The sequence below is a fragment of the Rhinopithecus roxellana genome, chromosome 4, assembly GCF_007565055.1.
Source record: "Rhinopithecus roxellana isolate Shanxi Qingling chromosome 4, ASM756505v1, whole genome shotgun sequence".
Classification (NCBI taxonomy): Eukaryota; Metazoa; Chordata; class Mammalia; order Primates; family Cercopithecidae; genus Rhinopithecus; species Rhinopithecus roxellana.
Window position 1 is genome coordinate 5,698,149 of NC_044552.1, and position 21,809 is coordinate 5,719,957.

The 21,809-nt window shown below is 45.5% G+C and overlaps 1 protein-coding gene across 3 annotated transcripts; it reads right to left on the reverse strand.

The window, feature by feature from the left end:
- Nucleotides 1–1,605: 1,605 nt before the first annotated feature.
- Nucleotides 1,606–21,597, reverse strand: CD83 (CD83 molecule). 3 transcript variants are annotated; one of them, XM_010376400.2, is made up of 5 exons: nt 21,266–21,597; nt 21,058–21,173; nt 6,765–6,993; nt 4,734–4,840; nt 1,606–3,376 (listed from the first exon to the last, which is right to left on the reverse strand). In XM_010376400.2, the coding sequence occupies exons 1-5, from the start codon at nt 21,300–21,302 to the stop codon at nt 3,248–3,250; spliced, it is 618 nt and encodes a 205-aa protein (XP_010374702.1). In that variant the 5' UTR covers nt 21,303–21,597; the 3' UTR covers nt 1,606–3,247. The 3 variants fall into 3 exon arrangements, with proteins under 3 accessions (XP_010374702.1, XP_030784930.1, XP_030784931.1); XM_030929070.1 differs by having other exon boundaries at nt 1,804–3,373; nt 21,266–21,480; XM_030929071.1 differs by having other exon boundaries at nt 1,804–3,376; nt 6,765–7,132; nt 21,266–21,448.
- Nucleotides 21,598–21,809: the final 212 nt, after the last annotated feature.

A 21,809-nucleotide genomic window follows, 5' to 3' on the forward strand; every position in this document is an offset into this window, starting at 1 on the left:
GGGATAACCTTGAATACAAAGCTTTCCCTGGCAGTGGAGATGAAGAATAAATAGAGTCCATGATCATCTGCCTTCCTCCAAAACATCTTCATAGGCCTCAATCGAGGCAGTTGAGACCAGTTCACTCTCCTTGACAAATTCTGCCCTCCATTTTCTTCTATACCCCCTTCTTTCTCCATGTCTCTCTCTCTCTCTCTCTCTCTCTCTCTCTCTCTCTCTCTCTCTCTCTCTCACACACACACACACACACACACTTTTTTTTTTTTTTAGATGAAGTCTCTGTCACCCAGGCTGGAGTGGAGTGGCACGATCTCGGCTCGCTGCAACCTCCGCCTCCCAAGTTCAAGCGATTCTTCTGCCTCAGTCTCCTGAGTAGCTGGGACTACAGGCGCGCACCACCACGCCCGGCCAATTTTTGTATTTTTAGTAGAGACAGGTTTCATTATACTGGCCATGCTAGCCTCAAACTCCTGACCTCATGATCCACCCGCCTTGGCCTCCCAAAGTGCTGGAATTACAGGTGTGAGCCACCACGCCCGGCCACACACAAACTTTTTCTTGTACCAAAGACAAGGTCTGAAACGTTGAGACTACCTGCTCTCAAATTTCCATCATGTTTCCAGCTTAATTCAGTCCAAATTGACAAAGGGCAACCCTCCTTCCTGGTGTGTCGTGTACTGTAATTCTAATGGCCATGAAGAATTTAGTACACCCAGTATTAATCCTCCAAAAGCAACATGATTCCTTCACCAAGCCAATTCATTCCTTTTAACAAAACCACTTTGTCGAAGATTTACAGTTACTGATACTTTCTCTGCTACCCTTCTCTTTCTTGTTCTAATATCAATCAAAGGCTTACCTTTTGCTAGATACTAGGCTTAGTGCGTCTATATATTATCTTATTTAATCCTCACAATAAACCTATTAGGCAGATACTATTCTTATTTTAAAGATCGGCCAGCTAAGGCTTAGAGGGGTAAGTCCTCTGCCCAAGGAAATATAACTTCCAAATCTTGAAGCTGCGCTACAAACTCAGGTGACTAGGAGCTCTGTGAACTCTCAATTACCATGCCCTGGCACTTTTGGTAAAGCATTTGAGAACAGACTTGATTCCACTGAAAGCGAATCCACAGCTTTTAGAGACATTTTATGTGTATTCATCTTTGTAAAGAGCCATCCACCTATGATGCTTTTCTAACTATTACAACTACATTGTAATAGTTACATTACATTAACTACATTAGACCACATTGCTCTTAACATTTGAGGGGAAGGGACCTATTTGAGAATCTCGAGTGAAACCCATGAATCCCAGGCACAAAGCCCCTACGTTACACATCTTTCTGAAGCAGAAACCCTCCCACCATCCGTCCCACCTATGACCATGCATGTTAGTATGAGCTGCTCATGTACTGGGTAGCAACGTGGCCCCAGGATGGAAGCGGAAGCAGAAGCATCTCTGGGAAGGAGGGTGCTGCTTACAAAGCTCTGTGTGCCAGCACGCCCTCCCTCCGAGAGAGACTCAGCCAGTCTTTCAGCTCTCATTTTGGATTCTGATTCTCAAACTGGTTTACAGACATCCTAGCACTCATCCCAAAGTCGGGATTTTTTTATTTGTATTTGTATTTTTTTTTTAATTTTTATTTTAAGTTCATGGGAACAAGTGCAGGTTTGTTACATAGGTAAACTTATGGGGGTTCGTTGTACAGATTATGTCATCACCCAGGTATTAAGCCTAGTAGCCATTACTCATTTTTCCTATCCCAAAGTCTTATGAGTTGAATATAAAACAGAAAAACACCCTTTCTTCACATGCATACATTTAATAACATGAAAGCCACGACAGAGGCAAAAACACTAAATCAACTTGGTATCCATTTTACTCCCTAATATTAGGGGGACAGTGAACATATAACCCAAGCAATAAAATGCCTTTGGAAACCAAGAAGGGAAGGGCCCAAGTTTGATAAGAGAAACCCAACAATAGTTAAAACATCCATGCAAACATTTCGTGAGGTCCCTTCTGCCAGTGGCTCCCGTGTGTCCGTATCTTGGAGTGTGTTAGGCTACTGTTTCAAGAACAGACCATGGACCTGGTTTCCTCACTTCCCCAAAAGAATTCCTCCAGAAGGCTACAGGAAAGGTTTCTTGGTAACCTTCTTTGTTTCACACGATGGAAAACATGAGAAATGGACAGCACCCCCTCATCCCCAAAATGCCACCATCATAGCAAGGATAATGGCTCAGTGGAGTCTCGAATTTGTATAGTGCTTTATATGATTTCAAAGAATTTTCACGTAGGTGATCTTCATTGGCCCATGCAACAGCCTTGTGGTTTACCATGGAGAAAGCAGACACCAGAAGGAACTTGTTCAAGATCATGCAGCCAGATAGTGGGACAATGGGGCGAGCACCCAGACTGCACCGTCAGCCCAGCATTTCCAGCCGGCCACTAAATAGCTCTCTATCCTGTCACCCTCTCCGACTTCTCCCTCTCTATGTCCAGGCTGCCTGTCGGTTCACAATGCTATCTCACTACAGATACAGATTTCGAAAGCAGAAAAACACAAACCCTTCTCTGACAAGTACATATAGATATAAAAATAAATGTGGCACTCTTCTTTATTGCTTCTTTATGGATGTCTTTCCCAGATGAAAAGACCCTGCTGGGGAATAGTTCATCGACCTGTTATTTCTTTGTACACAGATTACTCCTTAGTAATAGCAGGACCTTCACACCAGGAAATTATTTGCTAAATATTTCCCACTGTCTCACAGCTTGATCTGTCAATTTCTCCCAGACGTAAAACATCTGGGCTGGTACAGCAAAACAGCAAATTCAAAGAGATGTCCCCAAGATGCAGAAGTGGAGAGCTGTCCTCAGAAGTCTGTCACGGGTCAGCTGGGGGCATTTATATTTCCCAAGACCCTTTTCCAGCTGCATCTCACCATAGCTTTTATATGACTGAAAAAGTGTCCAGGAGGTTGACCAGATAGCTGCATACATCGCTGAAAAGGTGGCCATGGAGAAGCAGCAGTGGCCCCATGCTATGTGGTCATGTGATGGTTTTCGAGGTCTGCTCACAGCAAATGGGGTGGGATCCACTTCCAGATGTTCTCAGTGAGGTGAAGGACTTCACAGGAGGATGCCATCTTCAGCGTAGGCTCATTCTTCTCTCCTCCAGTGTGACAGACAGGCACACCCCTGAGCCTCAGCTTCGGGAGGAAGAATCCACAGAAATCCTGCTCATACCAGTTCTGTCTTGTGAAGAGTCACTGGCCCCAAATGCTTATTTGGGGAGGTAACTGGGAGAAAAGCTCGTTCCATGCCAGCTTTAGAGAAATCTGGGAAGATACTCTGTAGTCGTGCAAACTTCTAAAAAGAAATGAAATAAAGGTGAAGTGAATAATTGGAAAAATTCAGCAGTTGCCACCTCCTTTTAAACTCTGTTCACTAAGAGCTGGCTACACAACCCATAATGGAAGCTCCCATACTCACTGCCTCACTCACTCCACAAGGGATTTGTACCAACCATGTCACTGGCGTCTCCAAACTTGGACCAGGAGATTCACTAATTGTGGTCATTTCAACCCCCTACTGTTAGGTCTCTGTATGGAAAGTCAATGCCCACAGAAGAAGGCATTTGCAAACAAGAAACTAAAGTCATTCATGTTTAAAATATACTGCCTGGTAACTCTAATTATCTTCTTATATGCAAATAACCCTAACATCCTAACTGTAAGCTCCTTGAGGGCAGGAACAATGACTTACACCTTTTTATGCCCTGTACCGTGCCTAGCATAATGCCTTGAACATAGTAGGTGCTCACTGGAGTCTTTGATTGACTGGTATCTCAAACAGAAAGCAGAGAGATGAGTGCACAGCCAGAGAGGCAAGTAAGTGAATACAGAGACACAGTGAGCAGCAAGAACCTGTCCTGGGGTAGCTCCTGGGTGAGGTCTGTCCTGGCCCCTAGGTAGCCAGCCCTGCCTGGTGGATGGAGACAAAGGGGGCAGATCACTTTCTAGAGGGGCCAGACACACATGTGGCCCTACTCTCCCACAACCGTGGTCAACGCAGGTGAGCAGCCATGCAGAAAGAATCTCTGAGGGCTTTTAGCTGGAGCCTGCAACCAACAGCTCATGGGCATGTCTAGGTGCCCAAGCACCGGCCAAGCCATCCTCCACCCCGGAAGCCTCCTGCTATGCCCCACTGCTCTGGCTTCTTGGGCTTAATTCTTAAGGCATGGGCAGAAATACCAAAAATAAAAGGGGAGAACCCCCATGAGAAAATAACTTGAAGGCAGCCAAAGGAGGCTGATCTATCCCCTGGCATCCCTGGGGCAGTGGGGCCCACTCCCTCCCCCGCAGGAAGAGCGAGACCTCTGCTCTGGGATGGGGGGCCCTCAGCGCTGCAACTTCTAGCACTGTGCCTACAGGGCCTCTGCTCTTTCACAGAACCCCTTGCCATTTCCCAAACGTCCTTCCTATATCTTACTTTGTTTTTTTTCTTTTTTCCACAATGCTCTACATGTAGCCACTAGACAAACGGTGGAAATATTTCAGGTAGCTTCCTGTAATGATTCTCCCAGTCTAGGGGCCTCAAAAAGTCCAGGGTTCAAAGAATAATCTCTCTCACCATTATTAAATGATTCACACTGTCTGCAAAAGATATTTGGATGGTGCCCTGGGTAATCTTTTAATAACAGAAGATGTTTTAAAAAGATACTTACGCAAGTGAAAATGATGAGTGTTAAGTAGAAAATAACCAGAGCCAGCAGCAGGACAATCTCCGCTCTGTATTTCTTAAAAGTCTCTTCTTTATGCTGTGCAGGGCATCCTTTAAAAAAGTAAGTGACATGGGAAGCCATTTTAACAGGATTTTTCTACCATGAAAAAAAGCTAAGAATGCTTTGTTCCTCAGTCCTGGAGTCCTGCTTGTCTCCTCTTCCCACCACCAGGATGAATGACAGTAACAGTGGCAGGGATGGTGACAGCAGCAGCAGCAGCAGCAGCAGCAGCCAGTGTGCACTGTTGCTCTGTGTCCGGCTGCATGCAACAGGACTTGCACACAGCATCTCCCCAAATCTTCAGAGCAGGCCTGGGTTTCCCGTTTTACAGATGAAAGAGCTGAGGCTCAGAGAGGGTCAAGAACCAAGGACCAAGGACCAAGGCGGCTGAGCCAGGCATCTGGTCCAGGCTTATCCTGCGGCCTGTCTGCCTCCACTTCGGATGTCAAGCCTTTCCTGGCTTATTTTGTCCTCCTACCAGATGAACCACCACTTGTTAATCCATAAATTATCTTAACCTCATTAGCGTTGGGTAGACTGTGGAGTGTGCTCACCTCATGAGGATTCAGGGACTATGAAAGGAAGAAGGTGAGCTGCCCTGCTATTGCTAAAAACGTCAACAGATTTTTGTAGAATCGGTCAAGCTCTTTCTGCGAGGCTGCCAGCATGGGTGGTTGGAAGAATAGCTCCCTCAGGGTTGTTAAAGGGTGTGGTGCAGCACTAAGCGGGGGTAAGAGTAGTGAGGCCTTTAGCCCAGGAACAGACATGAAGGGAGGTGCCTCTCCCCACTCAGGTGCAACACCCAATGTGCTGTTTGGGGAAGCAAGTTGAGCTCTGGCTATAGTGTGCTTGCAAGCAGAATCTGCTCGATGCCCCAGGCAGGAACAGGTGGAGTGCAAGTGAGTGGAGGGGGTTCTGCCATTGGAGCCTATGGCTGGATCTCCAGAGAGCTGTCAACCCCTGAAAATGGATTCAACATTTCGTGCAGCAGTCTATGGATGGATTCTCACAGCCGTGGGTAATAAGAGCCATCGTCCTCCTGGTCCCTAACGTATTGATCATGCAGTTTATCCCAGGCACCACATTCAGCATTTTAATGCAACTTCTCATTTAACCTTCACAACAAGCCTATGTTGTAGATATTGGTTCCATTTTAGAGATTAGAGAACTGAGGTTTAGAGTCAACCAGTGATTTGCTCAAGGTCACACGCTAACAAAAGGCAGAGTTAATATTTGAGCCAGATCTAAGTGACTGCAGACTCTGACCCCTTAAGTTATAGGCAATATTGTCTTGGAAGAGGAAAAGGAGAGAAAATCAGCTATTCTCTTCATTTTCTATCCACTCCCCACAAAACATGCCTCCCCTCTCCACTCTCCTCTGCAAGGTTCCTCTCATTCATGCGAATATTCATTGAGGGCCTACTATGTGCCCAGATACATCAGAGAAGAAAATAAAGAGGTTCTTGTTCTCTTGCGAAGACAGACAGTAAATCAATCCATAACATGCCAGTTGTACTAAGTACGAGGAAACAAGGAAACCAGGATGAAGGGCTGGAGATCCAGGAGGGCCTAAGAGAAGTGTGTGCATACAACACTAAACAAAAAGCACTCACTGCCCCCTTAAACAGGAATTGTACTCTTGCAGGGTAATAATATTACCCTAAGTCCGATTCCTTTCAGATCCTGGACAGAAGGAGAAATCAGCTGTTGTACGGAATCAGGGGCTCTGTGACCACATTTTTATCATTTCCAGCCTCAGCCCCTAACAAGTGTTGGGCAAAAGTCAAACAAAAGGCATCATTTAAGCCACAGAAAGAGAAAATGGAGACATGCTTGCAGCGGATTTTCACTTTCAGCCACAGATGTGATCCAAAGCTCTAGAGCTACACTCCAAAAGAGAGGATCGATTTGAGGACCTGAAGGAAGTACACATGCGTTGTGCAAGAAGAAAACAAGTGCAGCAGGTCACCTCACCTGTCACTCTCAAGATCACCTTGCCGCTTAGGTTTCTCTGCCCATCCGGGTCCTGCAGAGTGCATCTGTATGCCCCCGAGTTGCAGCTGGTAGTGTTTCGGATCTTCAGGGAATAGGGCCTTTCACTGGGGGCATCGAAAGAACCATTTTGCCCCTTCTGATGATAGTGCTGACCCCTGAGGTGGTCTTCCTGGGGTGTCTCCATCCTCTCTTCACCGCCCTCCAGTAGCTGTGAAGAAGGAATCATAGCGCATCACGGTCCACTGCAAGCACTCCAACTCGACATCAGTGTTTCCATTTTGTTTTCAGAAGATCCAGCCTCAACTTATGTTTGTAAAACAAGACATGATGCTCTGTGTGTGTGACCTCTGCGGGAGGAAAGATCTATGAAAATTCCTAAGGCTACATCTTCGGAATATATCAGTACTGTATCTCATGATTCTATCATGAGTATTCCAATTTCCACCCTATGTAAGAGAGAGTCACTGTTGATGACAGTGATATGCTGTGTGTGAATCTTGCTGGATTATATTTTGTGTCTATGTATGCATGTATAGATAGGATTGTTCTGTATTAAATGTTCTCTTGTTTTCTTCAGATACCAACTTAGCCACTGAATGATTCCTATTTCTGTACCCCAGCCTTTTATTTGGAAAAATTCCTACACCTGTTATGATCCTTGCCAGACAATTCAACTAAAATCAGATAGGCAGATAGGCAGATGAGCAACGCCTCCTGCAAAGAGTCACCTTGTTCCTTAAGGGCTGTGTCTCTGTGTGGTCATGCCTGACGTTGCCAAATGTGCCACACCTTTTCTCTGTACTAGGGCAGCGAGACAGCTGAGAAGCATGCTTTATAGTGAGTGTATGTGTCAGATCATTTGTTGGTCATATCAAACTCCACGTGGAAGGGCAGTAATAACTGACTTCACTGTACTCAGGACAGACCAGCCAGACTTGGGTAGATGCCCAATTTAGCCAGACGTTTCATCTGTCTGGCTTTCTGTCTTTTTTTTCTTTTTTGAGACAGGGTCTCGCTCTATCAACCAGGCTGGAGTGCAGTGGCTTGATCAGGGCTCACTGCACCTTTGGCCTACTGAGTCAACCTTCTGGTACTCCCACCTCAGCCTCTCCAGTAGCTAGGACTATAGGCCTGTGCCACCATACCTGGCTAGTTTTTATTTTTTTGTTGTTGTTTTTAGAGGCAGTGTCTTGCTCTGTTGCCCAAGCTAGTCTTGAACTCCCAGACTCAAGCGATCTGCCTGCCTCGGTCTCCCAAAGTTCTGGGATTACAGGCGTGAGCCACTGCGCCCGGCTCACTTTCTGTGAATTCTTTGTGATCAAACTGGTGGAGTGTCTTCAGCATCTCCCACTGCAGAGATTAGGTTCATACCACATTCACCATTAATTCTCTTTCCTAGACATATTTTTAATCTGCCTAATTAACTTGCTAAGTTGCTCCTCCATTGAAATACTTTAAAGCTTCTAAAATGAACTTACACATGCAGCAAAGCAAATCCTTGTTTTCAGCCCACCTGGGCGGCCCTTCAACATTGACATCCCCTAGCAGTACCTGAGTTTCCCTTTGTGGTTGGCTGGGGACCAGCAGGGAGCCCAGGATTAAGTGACATTCCTTACCTGTCCCTAGCATGATAACTGCACCCAAGAGCCACCTTAGGGAAGGAGACAGAGATTATCAGGCCCCACTGCCACTGTCTTTGCTTGCACCTATCAATGAGGAATCTCCTGTTCTGGGAGCACCCTACAACTCTTCTCTGACTTTTAGGAAGGGACTCAGTGCAGGGAAAGAGATAACCAAGGAGTTAGGGAAATACTCTGAGAAGCAACTCAGGAAAGAAAATACATACACACGGGCACGTGTGCACTCGTACACACACACACACACACACACACACACACACACACAGTCATTTTTGTGTCTTTTATTAATTCAGGGCATACACCACAATGTCACCAGAAAGCTCAGGCTCCAGCCCTGGTGTCTGTTAGCGTTCCTGTAGAGTGGGCTACAGAGACATCTGGTGGCAGATTGATCGCTCCTGCAAGAAAACCTGCTCAGCTCCCTCCTAGCCCTGAGCTGAGACAAATGGCTCTTCTCAGGCCAACTCTGTGGACATAAATCCCATTTCTTGGTGGTCCTTTTTGTGTGGAAAGATTCCTTCCTAAATAATCAAGAATCTATGGGAGGAAGCTAAAAGACTGGGGCCCTTGGTATGCAAAAATAAAGCACAAAAAGGAGGTGGGGCCAAGGAAACTAACGGTGTCCAACTGATTCCAGAACACATCTAATTTAGCACCATTTTTCCCTTTTCAAGCCTAAGTAAACCATAAACTGCAGCCTCGTTATGGGCTCACACCACTCCCCTCTCCCTTCCGCTGCCCTGGCAGAACTGCTTCTTCCTACCAGGCAGGGCTTTCACAGATCAGAGGCCGAGGCCCATCCAGGGCCAATCTGTGCCTAGGATGGCCTGAAAGGTCAGTTTGAAATTATTAGCTCAGCCCAGTCCCTGCAGTCCCCATTCCAATGTCCAGTCTTGCTTTTCTTTTTTTAAATTAACCTCCAAATGTGAGCATAGCTGCAACAACCATTCTGAGATTATTCACCCACAGTTTTCTCCTGGGGAGCTCCTCTCCCATCCAGCAACCCCTCCCTCAGCTCAGAGAGGCCCATCTGAAAGTCAAGACCAAAACTGTGAACCCCTCTGGACCTGGGAGAAACCTAAATGATTGTGTCTATTTACATAAAGATGGCCCCATTATTGTGTTAGCTGCTGGGAATTGTTGAGGCAAAAAGGTGCTGGTGATCAAAACCGGCTGGCAGTGGCTTCCGCCTATTTGCAGAGAATTCATTTTAAAAATCAGCAGCAACACCAATAAAATGTAGTTTATTTGATGGTTAGATTTGTACTGGCCTCTGGCAGAACCGTCAGTGGGCCGCTAGTTATTTTTAAATGACAAAACAAAGGCAGGGTGAGCCATAAGAACAGAAAGAAGAACCAAGGGACAAGGCAAGACAAAGAACCCTCAAAGCAACCTGCAGAATTCTGATGAGCTGAAACATCACTGCCATCAGTAGGATCGTGGCAAAATATCTCAACTCTCACAGGGTCATCTTCCAAACACCCCTTTTCCTAAATGACCCAGAGAACTATCGGTAAAACCTGGGAACTCCTGCCAAACTAATGAACAGCACCGTTTGCCTAATAACCAACTACAGCAAAAAGAATTCCCTATAAATTCACACACTGCAGCTGGAAATCTTTCAGAACCCTCCCTCTAACCTCCAGTTTTAGGGATATACATTTTCAGCTAAACTTTCTCTTGTGACCCCCAGCTGTAGAATGTGGGGTTTGTCCACAGCTGCAAAAGTCGTAGTCATTTTTCTGTTAATGTTGCATACTCAGAATGGGGGTGGGGCCCTAGCAGGACCAAGGGACCATACGCAGAAGCTCAAATCATTATCATCAGATACATGGCCAGGCAGCTATCACCCTGCTTTATCGGATGAGCTAACTGTGGCGGAGGCACCACCAAAAACTGAAGGAGAAATTTCAGTGGGAGGCAAGTGGAGTAACAGCAAATGGGCCATCCTCACTTTGCTTTGTTTTATGAGTTCTCATAAACATTGGAGCTGGCTCAAAATCAACCACTGGCAAGAACAGCTCTTTAAACATTCCAAATCTAAAAGTGTTCCATCGCTTCTCTGCAAAAGCATTTTAGGAAATAGTAATTTATAACAAAAGGAACCCTCAGATTCATTCACAGCCAACCATAATTGACAGGAACTATTTAATGCACCCTTCACAACGCTAATATTGTAGTACAGTGCGCTAAAGCACAACACAATTTCAGCAAATTAATTACTCAAAACACTCATCCCAATCATGTTTTAAAAATCCACATGTTGTGCATTAACTTTTATGCTGACAACTCTATCATTTTTGGTTGAGCTGGAAAAGTGCAAACGTAAGACATCTCATTTTCAGAAAGCCTGGGGACTGTGACTTGTCTCAAGGCCTCCAATTTGACTAAATCATTTAAATACCATATTCTTTCTCTCAAATGGAGATTTGACCTTAAGGAAACCACAAGCCCTAAATTAAAATAAACTCTCTTTCATCTGCAGAACGCTAAATCAAGCAAACACAAGTACTAATTTTATGGGCACGTGAATGGAGTCATTTTTGTTTTTTTTTTTAATAATGAATGAATTTGAACTAAAACAAAAGACATAAAATAAATCATCAATTATGGCTGAAACTGAACCAATATTAAAACATCCAATTGTGGAAAGCGTTTTTTTTTTTTAAGTTTACATAATTTTATCCAAATATATGCCAACCTCTTACATTACCATATTTGAATCTAAGAGGGTGATAGTTTCATTTTATAGCAAAAAAAGAGTTTTGATCACAAAATTGAAATCTAAATTTATCATACATCAGATTTGTTAAGAATGCAGGGCCAGGCACGGTGGCTCACGCCTGTAATCCCAGCACTTTGGGAGGCCGAGGCAGGTGGATCATACGAGGTCAGGAGTTCAAGACCAGCCTGGCCAACATAGTGAAACCCCGTCCCCACCACAAATACAAAATATTAGCTGGGCATGGTAGTGGGCATCTGCTAATTCCAACTACTTGGCAGGCTGAGGCAGGAGAACCCAGGAGATGGAGGTTGCAGTGAGCCGAGATCGTGCCATTGTACTCCAGCCTGGGTGACAGAGTAAGACTCTGTCTCAAAAAAAAAAAAAGGGGGGGGGAGAGTGGGGGGGAATGCAATAGCTGCCTACCTAATAGAAAAAAAAAGTATAAAAGCTTCATCTAGTGATTTGATAAAACATATTTAAGGGTATAGATTGTAAGGATTTAAAGTTAGTATTGAATTAAACTGATGTATTCCAACCACATTGAGCAGCTTTTTTTTTTTTTTTTTTTTTTGAGACGGAGTCTCGCTCTGTCGCCCGGGCTGGAGTGCAGTGGCCGGATCTCAGCTCACTGCAAGCTCCGCCTCCCGGGTTTACGCCATTCTCCTGCCTCAGCCTCCCCAGTAGCTGGGACTATAGGCGCCCGCCACCTCGCCCGGCTAGTTTTTTGTATTTTTTAGTAGAGACGGGGTTTCACCGTGTTAGCCAGGATGGTCTCGATCTCCTGACCTCATGATCCGCCCGTCTCGGCCTCCCAAAGTGCTGGGATTACAGGCTTGAGCCACCGCGCCCGGCCTGAGCAGCTTTTTTTTATTGCATTTCTTGTGCACTAACATTCACGTACCTTCGTTTCTAACTCAATTAAAGTGCCAATATAATTCCCATTCATCATAAAAACAGCTCTCTATAATGTGCAAAATAGTTTGGCTCGGAGGTTGATGTCATAATGAGGGTAGAATGTATGAGCATTAATATCTTTTTTTCTATGCGTAGTTTTATTAGAGAAATGATTTTCCACTTTGAAATTTACTGGGTCTGACAGAGCTGGATTTATGGCTGTTAACAGAGTTATGAGTATAGCAGAGGCAACATAATTAAGAGCACAGGCATTGGCATTGGACTGAGCTGGAACCAAACCCCAGCCCTCCCACGGCTACCTCTGCTCTTGGCCAACTGACTGAACCACTCTCAGGCTTGGATAGCTCCACTGGAGTCTGGGGGTGATCACATCTCACTGAGCTGGCGTCAAGATACTTATGATGATGTATACAGACCCTAAGCACCGTATTGATCACACAGAAAGCCCTAAAGATGTTACTACTCTCTCTCTCTCTTTTTTATAGCCAAGGTTTCACTCTGCATACTAAATAGTTCCCTGAATATAAGAAGTATGGAAAAAGTATTTACTGAATGAATGCATGAATTTTAGAAAACAATGAGAAAGTTACAAGAGCACTAGCTTTGGAATCAAAGGACTGAAGTCAATCCCAGCTTCTCCATGCATTAGCTGGGTCATCTTACATATGTCACTTCACCTCTGAGCCATTTCGTCATCTGGAGCTCCCTTACTTGCTCATGGGGTTATTATAAGAATCAAGTGAGAAAACACAGAAAAGTGCTATATAATTGGTAATGCTGGTAATAGAAATTATTCTTATATGTGATAGCTTTCCACACCATCCACCCTTCTGTCATTTCCTTACCAATGACACTTCCCATCTCCTCTAGGAAAGCTGTCCTAGAAGTCCCAATCTCTGCTCTAGGGAGAAACTGTTTTTTCCACATACAGTATCTTCAAAATATCCACAACATTCTGAATTTTTTAAAGCACCATCATAATAATGTAGCAAAGCCCCTTTGGAATTGAGATTTGAAGGCAATGTTGGACCCTTCATTGTTCATGCCAATCATCTCTCTTCCATTAGCGTCCCGTGGGGCCTGCTGGACCTGGAAGAGGTACCATTACAAGCTCTGAGTTCATGTCCTCTGAAGAATTCCACACCTAGGTTCTAGAGGAGGCAACTTAACTCAGGCCTGGTACCCCATGATCATGGAGACTGGCTCTGATAGGCACGTGACCCAGTCAAAGTCCCTTGAGAATACTCAGACATATGGTGAGATATTTGAAGAGAAACACAATCTTCTCCTTTGCACTTGCTTCTGGAAGGTTATACAGGTTGAGCATCCCTAATCCAAAAATCTGAAACACTTCTGCTCCCAAGCATTTCAGGTAAGGGATGTGCAACCTATCCAACTCTGTACTTATTGGCTATGATCTGGCTGCTATGTGGAGGCTGGATACAGAACCAATGTAAAGGAAGGCAGAGTTGAGAGATGGAGAGTCACCAAGTCCTGGGGACATTCATGAACCTCTACGCCTAGCTATGTGCATTTGCCAGGGCTGCAGAGCACCACAAACTGGGTGGCTGAAACAACAGAAATGTATTCTCTCACAGTTCAGGAAGCCAGAAGTCCAAAATCAAGGCGTTGCCAGGGCCAAGCTCTGTGAAGGCCTTAGGGGAGTATCTGTTCTGTGCCTTTCTCTTAGCTTCTAGTGGTTGCCAGCAGTCCTCGGCACTGTTTGGCTTGTAGACACATCACTCCAATCCCTGTGTCTGTCTTCACGTAGCGTTCTCCCTGTTGTCTGTGTCAGTGTGTGTTTTCTCTTATTAGGACATCATTCACACTGAAGTAGGGCCCACCCTAGTCAGGTCGGACCTCATCTCAATTTGATTACATTTGCAAAGACTCTATTTCCAAATAAAGTCACAATCACAAGCATCAGAAATAGGAACTTCTGATCTTTTGGGGGGGGGTATAATTCAAGCCACAATGCCAGCTGTATCTGAAATGTGAACTGCATTTTGATTTTTCAATTTTTTCCCATTCCAATTATATATAAGCCAATATATTTCCTTTTCCTTAGGCTAGTTTTGATTGGATTTACAATCCCTCACAACTGAAAGACTCCTAATGATAAGGCACCCTGCACCACCATGTAAATAAGGGTGGTACATAGGGGGCTATCGGCACACGGCTCCAGACTCGAGGTCAGTCCTGCTTTGTCCCTTGGGCTCACATGCCTCCCACTCCTTGGGGAATGAGATCTCAAGGCCTGATTTGAATCAGAACCTCTGTTCTCCAGAACTGCTAGTCCAAGGCGATTATGAACTGTTTATGGAAACCAGCATCCTTCTTTTCCTAAACATTTTCCCTATGTGGAACCATAATCCTAGGCAGCTACCAGCTCTTCTAGAATCGGTAACCTCGATTCTATCAGTAATACTGATCCTAATCATAACCCTGAGGACTGCTGGCAAGCACTAGAAGCTAAGAACTGGAACAATTCTCCAAATTGTCCCAATTTGGGACATACAGTAGACTGGTCCTCCAAGAAAGCATCAAGTGATATTAACAAGCCTTGGGCTCCCAAGTCTTTACTAGTTCCACATGACACACAGGGAATTTTTACCCAAATATACCTCAGTGCAAAACAAAACAAAATGAAAAACAAAAACATGCTTATGAGTATAAAGGAATCTTAGGGAAGTATTTTCTGTCCAGCTCTATTTTGAGCTAATGATTGTTGATAACAAAATTTAGGGTTCTTCCAGGAGCAGCCAGGAAGGGATTATGGAAACAGCTTTAGATGAAGGAAACATTTTTTAGGTAATCAATCTGCTTTTAGTCTTGCCCTACATAAAACTTTCCCTTATGTCACTGAGACCTTCTCCAAACTTCCTCTTCTTTGTGTAGTGACATTGCCAAGAACTTAGCTAATACAATTCAGTCCTCATGTGACTCAGGTTCCCCCTTTTATTAATGGAAAACAAGTTGGGTTTTTTCTTTAGTTTAGTTTGTTGTTGTTTTTTTTTTCCAATTGAACTTTCAGCTGCTTTCTTCCTCCCTCCCCACTGTCAAGCTAAAAGATTTTGGCAACTTGTGCTCTGTTCCACTACAGTCCAAAACTCTCAGTGATCCACCATTCTCATCTAGATGGACTTCTTCTATAGCCCCTCGGAGGCAGCCTCATTCTTCCTTGCCCACTCTTCCTCAGAACCACATGGACAGGACTGGTGACCAAGAGAAAAGAAGGAAAAGACTTCTAAGAAGAATCATATTCTATCCATCACCAGGAGACATATGTTTTGCTTTAGGCATATTTTGCATTATGCCATTCTCTGTGCTTAAAATCCTTTAATGGGGTCAGGTGCAGTGGCTTACGCCTGTAATCCCAGCACTTTGGGAGGCTTAGGCAGATGGATCACCTGAGGTCAGGAGTTCAAGACCAGCCTGGCCAACATGGTGAAACCCCATCTCTACTAAAAATATAAAAAATTAGCTGGGCATGGTGACAGGTGCCTGTAATCCCAGCTACTCGGGAGGCTGAGGCAGGGGAATCGCTTGAACCTGGGAAGTGGAGGTTGCAGTGAGCCGAGATCACACCATTATACTCCAGCCTGGGCAACAAGAGCAAAACTCCATCTCAAAAAAAAAAAAAAAAAAAAAAAAAAAAAAAAAATCCTTCAGTAGCTCCTTCCTACCAAAAGGATAAAGTTCAAGTCATTATCGTTGGGCACTGGAGGCCCCTCACAATCTGTCTCTAGCCTACTTTCTAATGTTATTTCTCAGCCATCTGCTATTTAAGTCTCCCTTCTACATCACTGGTTACCTCAATGGTTCCCAGAAGGTCTTAGTGGATTCCCATGCCTTTGCTCAAGATGGTCCTCTGGCAAAAGTTCTACATCGATCCTGAGATGGCCAATGCCAGGCCCAGGACGGGCACGCATTTGGGACTTAGAAATATTTACTAAACAGTGAAAGTGTAAATATGAGAGACATCTGAAAAGCAACTTTACATCTTTCATGGTTTGACCTAGGGAGGAGCCCATAAAAGTGATTCAACCAGGTCAAGTACTAGAGGTGCCAATGGGGACAGTAAGATTTTTTTTTTTAATTCTAGCATACATTGTTTTCACAATTCAGTGGCTCTACATTTAATGTAGAAGTGTTTCCTTTTTGTCCTATAACATGTTCTTAAATCCATCTTACAACAGAATCATTCTAGAATCAAGGAAGCACAGTGTTCAGCACTGGCTCCTCCATGGGCCATGAGGGTCTGTGGCTGTATAAATTACATCTGCCCCAACTGCGTATCAACTCTAGGCCTTCCTAAGGCACTCTGCTCTCCTCAGTATCCCTGGTTCTGTAGCTCATTATCACACAAAATGGTAGAGACAGAAAACATAACTCCACCAAAAAGAAGTTTAGCGACATGCGTGGAAGACAGCCTTGAACTTTGGAAGTGTCTCATGCAAGCCATTAACCTGCTCTCCAACAGCTTCCTTAGTGTTAATGTCAGAAGCAGAACACTCCATGGATGGCCCATGGTCTGCCCCAGCTGGGGCTCTTCTCAATATTATAAAGTCTATTTAAAGTAGACTATTATCTGAAGTCACACTCTTACTTCCCTTTTCTCCCTTCCTTTGGAAATCATCTGAAAAGGGCACTTGTCTTGTGATGCTTCACTGTCCTCACCCCCACAGCATCACCCAGAGACGACACCATATATCCTCTTTCGTTTTGCGTCACCCGTAGGCTGTCAGGGCTCCTAGCATGATACAAGAAGGTATTGCATCTCTGGGATAAATGACCACTCATTATTACCCTTAGTGAATATCAACCAAGCCCAAAGTACTCCATTCAAAGTCGTCCTCTCTCTCCAAACCTACATTAATGAGTGTAGACACAGCAATGCTTTTCATGAAGTACAGATGCAGCCCTTTAATGCACGGCTTTACTCCTCAGAGACATGATATTGTGCTATGCCCTCTTATGCCAGAATTTAACCACAGGTCATGGCCAGCGGAAGAAAAGTCATGGATAAAAATCTATTTGCATATTTTCTCAAAATACCTCCTCAAAGAACCACATCTATTACAACTTTCCTTTTCTTTCTTTTCTTTTCTTTCTTTTTTTTTTTTTTTTTTTTTGTAGAGACAGGTCTCACTACATTGCCCAGGCTGGCCTCAAACTCCTGGGTTCAAGCAATCCTCCCATCTTGGCCTCCTACAATGCTGGGATTACAGGCATGAGCCTGAGCCATCACACTCAGCTTATTACAACTTTAAAAGATAAATTGATTGGCTCATGCCTGTAATCCTAGCACTTTGGGAGGCCGAAGTGGGAGGATGGCTTGAGCTCAGGAGGTGGAGAACAGCCTGGGCAATGTATTGAGATCTTGTCTCTACAAAAAATTAAAAACATAAAAATCAGCCAGGTGTGGTGGTATGCCCTTGTAGTCTCAGCTACGCTACTTGGGAGGCTGAGGTGGGAGGATTACTCGAACCCAGGATGTCGAGGCTGCAGTGAGCCGTCTGCATGTCACTGTACTCCAGCTTGGGAAACAGAGTGAGACTCTGTCTCAAAAAATAAAAATAAAGCTAAATTGAGCTACTATCCTAATGAATATAATTTATTAACTTTTCTATTTCTTCTCAATCACCCATTCTGCCTTAAAAAGTATAAGGGAGGAAGGGATGAGAGGAGGACCTTTTGTTGGATCCCAGTTAAGAGGACATGGTCCATAGAAGAGATGAGCTGGGCCAACAGGAATTGGGATATCTCTGTCCACTTTGGGCTTCACCTTTACCCTCCTGCACATGTCTCCATTAAGTCCCCTCTGGCCCATCTCATTGCATCTTTGAAACAGAGAGAATAAAATGAACACTCTTCCTTCCCAACCCTAATGTTGCAAACAGATTGGATGCTGTCTGTTTTGAGTTTTCTGGTCAAAGGCATATGATAAAAAACACATGGTTTACATGGGTCCTTTTGTTAATTACAAGTAATCAGTGCCAAATGGACAAAGGCAAGATGCTACATGGTGCTGGAGGATTGAGTGGTGAATGGAATTTTAAATTATGAGTCATTATAACCATACTTATGATACGCAGACAGCCTGTAGAATGTACTTAAATCTGGGGGATGGTGAAAACCCACTGCAAGGGACTCTGCTTTCCTTGCCCAGCACGAAGCCCCCTCCTGTGCTGGCAAAACAGGTTTTACAAAGCCAGGGTAGTGATGATGAAGTGAGGCGGGATGGGATAAGCTGGCTCTGGTCACCAAAATGAAATTCCTCCCTTTACGGCTACCCCTCCACTTTGATGAAACATTTTACAAGAAACTTGTAGAAAAATGACCAGATGCTTAATCTTCTGTAAAATGAAATATTTCGGCATTTCAACACTGGCCTTATCTCCAGAACACTCTATCCATTTTTGTTATATAAGCACAATCAATGCAAAAGTATAATTATTGGGCTGGAAAATAATAAATACTTACAGAATATGCTGAGACCTGTTTAAAAAAAATGCTTAAAGGAACATTACATGTCACTCTCGAGGCACCTGATTCATTTATTGGTATAGCATAACTCTCCTATCCACGAATCTCAATCACCATTTATTTCTCAAAAAGTAACTACAGTATGACTTTTCATTGGCACTATTCCATGGATCAGCAGGAAAAAAAGAATGCTAGAGACTGCCGTCCCTTTTTTTCTTGACAGAGTTTTGAAAGACCTTCAGGGTCAATCTTGCAAGAATTGTGTCCAATAAACAAGCTCATGCGTTACAGAGTTACATCACCAGCTGACATCCAAGTTGAAGTCCAAGGTTAATTGCTATGGTTTAGTGGACCATTCCGAATGACCCTGCGCAAGAAGCTTTCACCCCAGAACTGTCTGAACTCTACAGTCAGAAATTCCATCTACTTGTTCCATGAGTACTTTTTAATTACTCCCTGGGGGTATTAATAACGTTTTCTTTCTTTATTAAATAATTACTCTCTGGAAGGGATAGTGGTTTCATGTTTTCCCCCTTCTTTGAGATAACTAAGTCCCTGCCTGGTTAGCCCAGGGGCACTTTGATTTTCTTTACTTTAAGTTATTAAGGTTGAAAACAGAGATATCAAGATAGACCTCTAATAACTCAGGATTTGGAATCAGACTGTTTGGTTCAAATCCCAAGTCCAATATTTAGCCAGTGCAACAGTGGACAGGTTATTTCCCTCCCTAAGGCTCAGTTTCCTCACCCGTAAGGTAGGAACAGTAACAGTACTGATCCCTAAGTCCATTCTTCCGATGGATGGAAATGGATAATGTATGTAAATATTTACCTTGGAGCTTGGCATGTGGTGAGCATTCAAAAATTGTTTTTACAATATTTTTGGAATTGTTGTGTTTGCTGATCCTACAGTAAGGTACAAATGAAGTAAGAATACTTAACACCTTACTTTTTTTTTTTTTTTTTTGAGACGGAGTCTCGCTCTGTCGCCCAGGCTGGAGTACAGTGACCGGATCTCAGCTCACTGCAAGCTCCGCCTCCGGGTTCACGCCATTCTCCTGCCTCAGCCTCCCGAGTAGCTGGGACTATAGGCGCCCGCCACCTCGCCCGGCTAGTTTTTTGTATTTTTTTTTTTTAGTACAGACGGGGTTTCACCGGGTTAGCCAGGATGTTCTCGATCTCCTGACCTCGTGATCCGCCCGTCTCGGCCTCCCAAAGTGCTGGGATTACAGGCTTGAGCCACCGCGCCCGGCCAACACCTTACTTTCATATACAATACAATGCTCTGAGGCAGCAGCATCATCGCTGTTATGCATAACTCATGAGGTGCTGGGCTGAATTCACAGAGCACCTTTGCAATTTATAGGGCAAAAATTAGGTGCCGTGATGAATACACAAAAGTATTGGTACAACCACTGCCCCCCAGGGAACTGACAATCCAGTTAGGAGACACACACACAAAGAGATCACCGCAATGATGCCTTGTACTGCTAACTGGCCAGAGACACGTACAGGTTCTTATAGTATCTTTTATGGTGGACAGAAGAAAGCCCTGCATTTTGGGGAAAGCTACAAGTGCACAGATTTGCCCCCACCGTAAGACAGCAAATCAGTAAGGGCTACAGAGTGAGGTTGGAATATTATATTCATTTGGGTTAAAATGGAGGTGCAGTGGTAGCAGTGGCCTGACTTAAAGAAGGACCAGTGATATCGAACAGTAGCTGCTTGACTTTAGAATGACACCATCATTGCCATCTTAGAATCTGAGAATGTTTCAGTCAAGAGGAAACCTTGAAAAAGCCTCCGTGCCACTCAGTCCTCTTACAGCAGGAGCAGCAAGGCCTGTTCTTACACATACGGTCTCCGATTCATGCATCCACCTGATGCCCTCACGGCTGCCTCTCTCACGGCCGCCAGAGGAAGGAGGAGGAGGGCTAGGGGAGGAAGCCAAGGGTATCCCACAAAGGGGACGACCACTGATAACTACCACGGATGAAATGGCCTAAGTCACTTCGGTGTCTTAGCCCTTCATTTCCAATTGCCCCCTCCCCCTCCCCCTCCCATGTATCATGGGCATCACAGTCACAAAACACAAGAAATCAGAAGTCTGGAGACATTCCCCTTGTCCAGTGCCCAAATCTAGGTCCCTGTTGCTTTCTTCCTGACCTGCAGACCCACAACCACAGGTGGCCTCCAGAATTAATCCAAACGAGAGAGTCTCTGCCCTTCCAAAACGTCTTAAGTGGATCATTCATCTCAGGCCACCTTCAGGGGCAGGAAGGGGATTGAGGTCTGTGGAGAGCAAAACCTAAGTCGGCCCTGTACCTGGATGCGGACAGGGTGGGGAAGGCGCGACGGGAGACTGGGTACTCCAAGATCAGCTGTGGGAGACGCCCCCCGCCCCCACCCGGCAGCCACAGAGGGTCGCCAGCCTCGGGGAGATGGTTCCCGCTGCCTTCAAATGAGTCCACCAAACCCCAGCCCGCGGGCATCGTAGCACTTACCTTGACCCAGGAGACGGTGTAGGGAACCTGCGGATCCCAGGGGGCGGTGCAGGGCAAGTCCACATCTTCGGAGCAAGCCACCTTCACCTCCGGCGTTGCGGGAGCCAGGCTGCAGGCTACAAGAAAGAGAGAGTCCGTCGTGAGCAAGCGACCGACGGGAGGGGGTGTCGTGGCGGGGCGGGGGGCAACAGGCGCTCGCGGGCCCTACCGCAGCTCAGGAGTAGAAGCTGGAGGCCGCGCGACATGGCTGGAGCGCTGCGCCACTGCCACGAGCTGCAAGGCTGTGGCGCGCTGACGCCGGCTGCCCTTTTATGCCCGCGCGTTGGGGAACTTCCCTGCGCGCCAGCCCCGGGGATTCCCCGGCAGGCAGCGGAAGCGGGTGGCTAGCCCTCCTAGTACCACTTAGGCCGGGGCGCCCCCGTCCCCGCCCCCTTCGCCTCCGTCCCCGCCCCCGTCTCCCCCGCCGCCCTTGCCGCGTGCGCGTCCCCGCCCCCGCGCGCCCGGGTCGGGCGCCCCAAGTTCGCGTCGCTGCCGCGGCTGGCAGCGGCGACAGCAATCCCCGCGTGACGCCCAGCGCTGGGGGCTTCGCAGACCGCGCTCGCGCGCGTGACGCTGCCGTTGACCCGCAAAAGGAAGCCGGGAACTTGGCCATTGGAGCGGGATCTCCCCATTTTACAGAGGCCAAACCAGATTCCGAGAGGGTGGGCAACTTCCTCAAAAGCCCCAGCCTGTCCTTGGGAACGTCACTGGTG

Bases quoted from the DNA above. Each gene is read 5' to 3' on its own strand.
- CD83 (XM_010376400.2), bottom strand. From the start codon at position 21,302: ATGTCGCGCGGCCTCCAGCTTCTACTCCTGAGCTGCG. The intron at 6,994-21,057 runs GTAAGTGCTACG...CCTTCTTCACAG, and splicing joins ACACCGTCTCCTGGGTCAAG to CTACTGGAGGGCGGTGAAGA. The intron at 3,377-4,733 runs GTAAGTATCTTT...ATTTCTTTTTAG, and splicing joins CACTCATCATTTTCACTTGC to AAGTTTGCACGACTACAGAG.